Source organism: Mustelus asterias, chromosome 4 (genome assembly GCF_964213995.1).
Source record: "Mustelus asterias chromosome 4, sMusAst1.hap1.1, whole genome shotgun sequence".
Classification (NCBI taxonomy): domain Eukaryota; kingdom Metazoa; phylum Chordata; class Chondrichthyes; order Carcharhiniformes; family Triakidae; genus Mustelus; species Mustelus asterias.
The window spans coordinates 152,852,446-152,861,510 of NC_135804.1; the positions used below are offsets into that span (position 1 = coordinate 152,852,446).

General features: G+C 42.6%; 1 protein-coding gene across 1 annotated transcript in view; it reads left to right on the top strand.

The window, feature by feature from the left end:
- The window catches only part of gpc4 (glypican 4), a 231,012-nt gene extending 225,960 nt beyond the window's left edge, over positions 1–5,052 (top strand). The window contains exon 9 of the mRNA XM_078211991.1: positions 3,483–5,052. Within this exon, the coding sequence (XP_078068117.1) occupies positions 3,483–3,697 (215 nt within the window). The 3' untranslated portion in view covers positions 3,698–5,052. The remainder of the gene's footprint in view (positions 1–3,482) is intronic.
- Positions 5,053–9,065: the final 4,013 nt, after the last annotated feature.

The following is a 9,065-nucleotide window of genomic DNA, read 5'->3' on the forward strand; positions in this document are numbered from 1 at the left end:
GTTACAGAGAGAGATTGAATAGGTTGGGACTTTATTCCCTGGAGCGTAGAAGATTGAGGGGAGATTTGATAGAGGTGTATAAGATTTTGATGGGTATAGATAGAGTGAATGCAAGCAGGCTTTTTCCGCTGAGGCTAGGGGAGAAAAAAACCAGAGGGCATGGGTTAAGGGTGAAAGGAGAAAAGTTTAAAGGGAATATTAGGGGGGGCTTCTTCACGCAGAGAGTGGTGGGAGTGTGGAATGAGCTGCCGGATAAAGTGGTAAATGCGGGGTCACTTTTAACATTTAAGAAAAACTTGGACGGGTTCATGGATGAGAGGGGTGTGGAGGGATATGGTCCAAGTGCAGGTCAGTGGGACTAGGCATAAATGGTTCGGCACAGACCAGAAGGGCCAAAAGGCCTGTTTCTGAGCTGTAATTTTCTATGGTTCCATGGTTCTAGATTCACAACCCTTTGTGTGAAGAAGTTCCTCCTCAACTCAGTCCTAAATCTGCTTCCCCTTATTTTGAGGCCATGCCCCCTAGTTCTAGTTTTACCTGCCAGTGGAAACTTCCCTGCTTCTATCTTATCTATTCCTTCATAATCTTATATGTTTCTATAAGATCTCCCATCATTCTTCGGAATTCCAATGAGTATAGCCCCAGTCTACTCAGTCTCTCCTCATAAGCCAATCCTCTCAACTCTGGAATCAACCTAGTGAATCTCTTATGCACCCCCTCCAGTGCCAGTATATCCTTTCTCAAGTAAGGACACCAAAACTGTGCACGGTACTCCAGGTGTGGCCTCACCAGCTCCTTATACAGCTGCAACATGACCTCGCTGTTTTTAAATTCCATCCTTCGAGCAATGAAGGACAAAATTCCATTTGCCGCCTTAATTACCTGCTGCACCTGCAAACCAACTTTTTGTGATTCTTGCACAAGGACACCCAGGTCCCTCTGCACAGCCGCATGCTGCAGTTTTTTTACCATTTAAATAATAGTCCATTTTGCTGTTATTCCTACCAAAATGGATGACCTCACATTTACCAACATTGTACTCCATCCGCCAGACCCTCGCCCACTCACTTAGACTATCTAATATCCCTTTGCAGACTTTCAGCATCCTCTGCACACTTTGCTCTTCCACCCATCTTAGTGTCATCTGCGAATTTTGACACACTACAATTGATCCCCAACTCCAAATCATCTATGTAAATCGTAAATAATTGCAGTCCCAGCACTGATCCCTGAGGCACACCACTAGTCACTGATCGCCAACCAGAAAAACACCCATTTACCCCCACTCTTTGCTTTCTGTTAGTTAACCAATCCTCTATCCATGCTAATATATTACCCGTAACACCGTGCAGCTTTATCTTATGTAGCAGTCTTTGGTGTGGCACCTTGTCAAATGCCTTCTGGAAATCCAGATACACCACAGGTTCCCCATTGTCTACTGCGCATGTAATGTTCTCAAAGAATTTCAACAAATTAGTCAAACATGACCTGCCCTTCATGAACCCATGCTGCGTCTTACCATTGGGACAATTTATACATTGCTATAGGAGTGTTTCAGGATAATGTCTTCAATCCAATCATCTTCAGCTGCTTCCTTCCACCATAAGGTCAGAGATGGGGGATGTTTGCTGTTGATGGCAGTGTTCAGTGCCAATTGTGATTCCTTGGAAACTAAAGTAGACTGTACCCAAATTTAGCAAGGTCTGGACAACGTTCAATCTTGGGCTGATAAGTGGTTATTGCACCATTCACAAGTGTCAGGCAATGACGATCTCCAACATGAAGAAATCCAACTGTCTGACTTTGTGAAGGCAATATTATTTTCTTAATATTTCTGTGGTATTCTGTGAAGCAGGATTGTGGTGTGTGTACATATGTGTGTGTATGTAGTACATGACTAATTTAATTAAACTGAAGACAGGTTGGGCTGCAAGATTTAAAGTATCAAAGGGGTGAGAGGCAGACGGTTGAAGTGGAAATGACCAAAGTTGGTTGTGCTGCAAATATCCACAACATGGATAGAAATTTACAATAGGGGATAATTGAGGATTTGGATTTTTAGTTGTTGGGTTTCAAAATGGAGGTAAGAGGAATTTACAACATAACAAGAGTCATAATAAATAAGGCAAAGCTATTCAATTTTAAAAGTAGTATCCATAAAGAGAACATAAAAGATTTTTATATTCTGGGAATGGTAAATTTCAAAGAGAGATAAGGATAACTGGGAAAGGATGAAAGAGGAAAGAATATATTTAAAGAGAGGTTAGAAGCTTTGCTAGAGGAGTGGCCATATAAAATCCTGAAGTGTGCTGTGCTGGGACGCAACAATGAAAAGAAGCAAAGTGAGCAGTCTTCAGCCACCCAGAAGAAAAGTGCTCATTGTTTTCAAAAGCAGGGTTTTATTCCAAAGCTCTTGGAATCCTTCACAGGGGAATGAGAAAGAGAGAAGCCCTGTGACGTATCTTCCCCATAGCAACAGTGGGTGCTTTGTGCTAAATTTACTGGAATTTTTATAGATTAAATATCGATATGGACTGCTACCTAAAAGAGGTGTTTGTGAGTCTAGCCAAGTAAAAATGTGTTGGGGAAATGTTTGCATGGCTAATTTTAACTGTGTAAATGTAATCTAGTGTGTTTAAATTTATTTAAATTTCCAAAAATGTTATTGGAATTTTTGACTCCTGGCTGTATCTTCTCATAACAAAATACAAATTAAAAATTTGTAATTTTTGTAAAAATATTTTGTAAATTTGTAATTTGAAAGATTATGAGGGGTATGGACAGAGTGGATAGTCAGAAGCTTTCTCCCAGGGTGGAAGAGTCAATTACTAGGGGGCATAGGTTTAAGGTGCAAGGGGCAAGGTTTCAAGGAGATGTACGAGGCAATTTTTTAATATAGAGGGTGGTGAGCGCCTGGAACTCGCTGCCAGGGCAGGTAGTGGAAGCAGATATGATAGTGAGTTTTAAGGGGTGTCTTGACAAATACATGAATAGGATGGGAATAGAGGAATATGGTCTCCGGAAGAATAGGGGGTTTTAGTTCAGTTGGGCAGCATAGTCGGTGCAGGCTTGGAGGGCCGAAGAGCCTGTTCCTGTGCTGTAATTTTCTTTGTTCCTTGTAAAACCGTTGTGATTTCTTGCCAAGATTCCCTTTGGGATTTGGTTGGCACAGCATGTACCATCTGCCAGATCATAACACTTTGACATTCAATAGCATTGCCACCGCTGAATCCCTAGCTATGTTGTGATGAGTAATTCATCTCCTGACATCCCAAAACATGTCCACCATATTCAAGACTCAGGTCCGGAATGAATGGAATACTCTTCATTTGTCTGGATGAGTATAGTTCTAGCAACATCTCTGCATTTTCATTGTTCTGGTATATATCAGATAACTTTTTGATTTTTTTTAACATGATCAATTTTATGTATGTGTGGAGAAGAGTCAGAAAATAAACATTAACTGTTCTGTTTTCCTTTAGGTGACGAAAGCAGTGGTGAAGAAAGTGGAAGTGGCTGTTTTGGGTTGGATTGTCAATCAGAGTTTGAGTTCACTAGCACCGATGCACCCATGCTTTTTGGCCCCATAGAACCGAAGAAAATTGCACCCAATGATACTGCTCACTGCAACAGCCCCTCTCAACTAATTCTACTTATTAGTTGTTTAATAATAGTCTTAGAGCAACAGTTAAGATAATCACACAAGTTGCTGAAAAGAGTCTTTGCACATGACTTTTTTTAAACAAACTACTCTCATTTTTACTATTTGTGACTTTGGCTTTCATTTTAAACTTTCTTTTAAGGTCTCAACAATGATGTAAGGTTTGCTGCTTGAATTGTTTTCATGTTGCCAGTGGCATCATTGTATCAAAGTCATTGTGTTTAATGACATAATCCACCCATGTGATCACAGGACTTTCCCACTTTAACATATGGGCCCCAAAATAAATGCAGACCTGTAAATTAGTGAATCTATAATGCATTTTTAATTTGATTCTCATTTTGCCATGTTAAAGAACCAGGACCTTGTACAAGAAAATACGTCAGTGGAATTCCATGTACCCACTTCTCCAGAGGCAGGGGGAGCATTCACTTGGCCAGGAGAGGATTTCATCACCTCCCCTTGATTAAGTCCTGGTTGGAAACATGCGAGGATGGCCTTCCTGCCTGGATACTAATTGAAGCTCTTAGGTGGGCAGTTAATATTCACTGAAGGGCTTCAGCCTGTTACTGCTGACACTTAACCAGCAGTGGGGAGGGGTTCCTCTACACAGGGTGATCAACAAGCATGCTCTGTCAGGTTTGCTTGTGGGCTTCTATTGTGAGTCCCTCATTCAAAATCACTCAATGTCCTTTCTTCTGACTTGCCTTGTCCCTCTTCCAGCGAGTCCCTTCTCCAGGTCCCCTTGCCTCCCTCACTGATTTTGGCCTAGGGTCCCTCTGATGAGGGCACTGCTCCCAGTGGGTCTAACATCAATGATGGGTTGCTGGCCTCCGATTGACAGGGAGCTCTTGGGCGGGATTTCTGTCTCGAGGGCCGAGACCCCAGGGAAGGCCTGGTGGGCACTTAATTACATTGGGTCTTTATCAACGGAAGCAAAGTGCGATTTCCACCGGTTCGCCAGCTGGTTGACAGGATGCCTGTCACAAATATTAAATTCCACCTGCTATCAACAAGTGATGTTATGGTGAATAAATACACAGAAGCAAACTTGCATATCCTGAAATAATGCTGCACCTATTGATGTACTTGCTATTTAGTTAAGGTTTTTTTTAGTATCTGCTAGACACCCAGTATAATATTGTGATTATTTTGGTTATATATTGTTGCACAACAATTAGAGCTGTAGTTAGTCAGCCCTTTCATAAAGCTACATGTTGGGGACATTTGAAGATGGTTTTACGAGTGTTGGCAGCACAGCTACCAGAACCTGTCCAACTGTTAATGATGCTTGTTGACATGTAGAGAAATTGGATTTTTTAACGAGATAAATCTGCAAGTTAAATTTTCAAATTGGATTTGCATTAAATCTGTCTATGTGTTGAGTTCTACCATCTGCCTAAGTTGCTTTCTATAGTTTGACAGCCAGCAGCAGCATCTTCCTGGAATTTATTTCCAATTGTTGAGTCTGATCACAAATATTGGTTCTGTTTTGATTACTGCTTTCATTGTGATGTTGAATATATTTTTATATCAGAATTTTAACTACTTGTAATTGTTAGCTCAGGGTCAATACATTGTTTTCTAAAATTTTGTTCAGTAATTTCAATGGATTTTTCAATCAACAGAAGACTGATGGTACATATCTACTGTTTATAAATCATCTTTGGGTTCTCATTTATCTGTAGCAACTGGTTGTTAAGTTTAAATAGTGATTTTTTTGAGAATAGATTGTATATAGCTGAGACAATGCTGAATGCATAGCTCAGCTGCCTGACGGTGTTATGAGGTTTGCTGTTCCATAGAGACAAGGTAGAATCTAGTTCTTGTGTTCTGTAAGGGAAAGAACGATTGTGTTTCAAATATCCAATCATTGGCTGAAATTCAGCTAGAAGACCAGCAAATGTAATGGCATGGTTCTGAGGGACAGCCAACACTCCAACTGACTGCTGCCTCATTGTTTATCTCTCGAGACAAACTTGTAAATTCTACTTTATTTGTCTTGCAAAAGCCTGTTATAATTCCAGGATTTATATTTTATTGTTGAGACTAATCATTTTACTAATTATTGATTTGTTAGTTTGGTTTTAAACAAAATACAAAATATTCTTGATGTAAGTTGTGAAACATTTATAATGATTGGCCTTCAATTCATGATGGTACAGAACATTTACAGTGAGAAAGCTCATGATGGAATGCAAAAGATTCTTGAGTAAATAAGTGTCAATATCAAATTTGATTGTTTGAGTTGTTGTACTAAAAGTACAGAACCCACATCTGGAATGTACAAAGCTTTCATCTAGAGCCCCATTTGGATATTTATTTACATTGAAAACTTGATTTCAATTTCATGCATGAGGACTGGTTTTAATTGTGTGACCATCTTCTCCAATTATTTATATAATCCACATTATCCACTTAACTGCTAGACTAGTTGCACAAATAGAGATAAAAATGGTTTAGATCTAATTGCCATTACAGAGACATGGGCCTGAATTTTTCACCCATCAAGCAGGCACGCTCTGCAGCCCTGAAGCGCGCGTGAAATGTGCTTCCAGCTGCAGTTGGGTCCAGAATGCGATTCACACCAGCTGGCCAATTAATGGGCAGCCAGCGTGAAATTTGTGCTGGGAAATGCTCAGCGCTGCTGGGGAGGGCATGAATTCCTTCAGTTCCTCCCGCTCACTAAACCCTGTGTTGCCCAGCATTTCTGGTACGTTATTGTGTCCTCCTTTGTGAAGATAGAACCAAAGTATATATTTTGTTGGTCAGCCATTCCTTTGTTCACCATTGTTAAAGGAACATCTGTGATTATGGGCAACTTTAATCTGCACGTAGATTGGGAGAGTCAAATTAGTCACCGTACAATAGAGGAGACATTTCTGGAGTGTATACGGGATGGTTTTCTGGACCAAGATGTTGAGGATAAAGATGGCAAGATTTGGGAACCCTGGATGACGGGAGATTGTGAACTGAGTGAAAAAGAAGGAGGAGGCATACATAAATTTCAGGAAACTGAAAACCGATTAGGCTCTTGAGGAACACAAAGAAAGCAGGAAAAAGCTTAAACAGGAATTTAGAAGGGCTAAAAGGGGCAATGAAATGTCCTTGGCAGGCAAGATTAAGGTGAATACCAAAGCTTTTTATGTGTATATAAGGAGGAAGAGGGTAGCTAAGGAAAGGGTAGGTCCACTCAAGGACAGTGGAGGGACTGTGTCTGTGGAGCCAGATGAGGTGGATGAGATCCTCAACAGGTCCTTTGCATCAGTATTCACAAAGGAGAAGGATGGTGAATGTCAAAAGGAGGATGTTGACATTCTAGGACGTGTTGAGATAAAAAGGGAAGCGATACTGGAGGTTTTGAAAAACATTAAGGTGGACAGGTCCCCAGGGCCAAATAGGGTCTATCCCAGAATACTGAGAGAACATAGAACATAGAAAGCCACAGCACAAACAGGCCCTTCGGCCCACAAGTTGCGCCGATCACATCCCCACCTCTAGGCCTATCTATAGCCCTCAATCCCATTAAATCCCATGTACTCATCCAGAAGTCTCTTAAAAGACCCCAACGAGTTTGCCTCCACCACCACCGACGTCAGCCGATTCCACTCACCCACCACCCTCTGAGTGAAAAACTTACCCCTGACATCACCTCTGTACCTACCCCCCAGCACCTTAAACCTGTGTCCTCTCGTAGCAACCATTTCAGCCCTTGGAAATAGCCTCTGAGAGTCTACCCTATCCAGACCTCTCAACATCTTGTAAACCTCTATCAGGTCACCTCTCATCCTTCGTCTCTCCAGGGAGAAGAGACCAAGCTCCCTCAACCTATCCTCATAAGGCATGCCCCCCAATCCAGGCAACATCCTTGTAAATCTCCTCTGCACCCTTTCAATGGCTTCAACATCTTTCCTGTAATGAGGTGACCAGAACTGCGCGCAGTACTCCAAGTGGGGTCTAACCAGGGTCCTATAAAGCTGCAGCATTATCTCCCGACTCCTAAACTCAATCCCTCGATTAATGAAGGCTAGTACGCCGTACGCCTTCTTGACCGCATCCTCCACCTGCGAGGCCGATTTAAGAGTCCTATGGACCTGGACCCCAAGGTCCTTCTGATCCTCTACACTGCTAAGAATGGTACCCTTCATATTATACTGCTGCTTCATCCCATTGGATCTGCCAAAATGGATCACTACACACTTATCCGGGTTGAAGTCCATCTGCCACTTCTCCGCCCAGTCTTGCATTCTATCTATGTCTCGCTGCAACTTCTGACATCCCTCCAAACTATCCACAACACCACCTACCTTGGTGTCGTCAGCAAACTTACCAACCCATCCCTCCACTTCCTCATCCAGGTCATTTATGAAAATGACAAACAGCAAGGGTCCCAGAACAGATCCCTGGGGCACTCCACTGGTCACTGACCTCCATGCAGAGAAAGACCCCTCCACAGCCACTCTCTGCCTTCTGCAGGCAAGCCAGTTCTGGATCCACAAGGCAACAGCCCCTTGGATCCCATGCCCTCTCACTTTCTCAAGAAGTCTTGCATGGGGGACCTTATCGAACGCCTTGCTGAAGTCCATATAGACCACATCCACCGCTCTTCCTTCGTCAATGTGTTTGGTCACATTTTCAAAGAACTCAACCAGGCTCGTAAGGCACGACCTGCCCTTGACAAAGCCGTGCTGACTACTTTTGATCATACTAAACTTCTCTAGATGATCATAAATCCTGTCTCTCAGGATCCTCTCCATCAACTTACCAACCACTGAGGTTAGACTCACCGGTCGGTAATTTCCCGGGCTGTCCCTGTTCCCTTTCTTGAATATAGGGACCACATCTGCAATCCTCCAATCCTCCGGAACCTCTCCCGTCTCCATCGACGATGCAAAGATCATCGCCAAAGGCTCCGCAATCTCCTCCCTCGCCTCCCACAGTAACCTGGGGTACATCCCATCCGGTCCCGGCGACTTACCAACCTTGATGCCATTCAATAGTTCCAACACATCCTCTTTCTTTATGTCCACATGCTCGATCCTTTCTGTCCACCGCAAACCAGCAGTACAACCACCCAGATCCCTTTCCACCGTGAATACCGAGGTAAAGTATTCATTAAGCAGCTCCGCCATTTCTAACGGTTCCGCACAAACTTTTCCCCCTTCACCTTTTAAGGGTCCTATGCCTTCACATCTCATCCTTTTACTCTTGACATATTTGTAGAAAGCCTTGGGATTCTCCTTAATCTTACCCGCCAAGGTCTTCTCATGACCCCTTCTCGCTCTCCTAATTTCCTTCTTAAGCTCCTTCCTACATCCCGTATACTCCTCTAAATCCTTAACACCTCCTAGCTCTCTGAACCTTCTGTACGCCTCTCTTTTCTTATTCACCAGGTTCATCACAA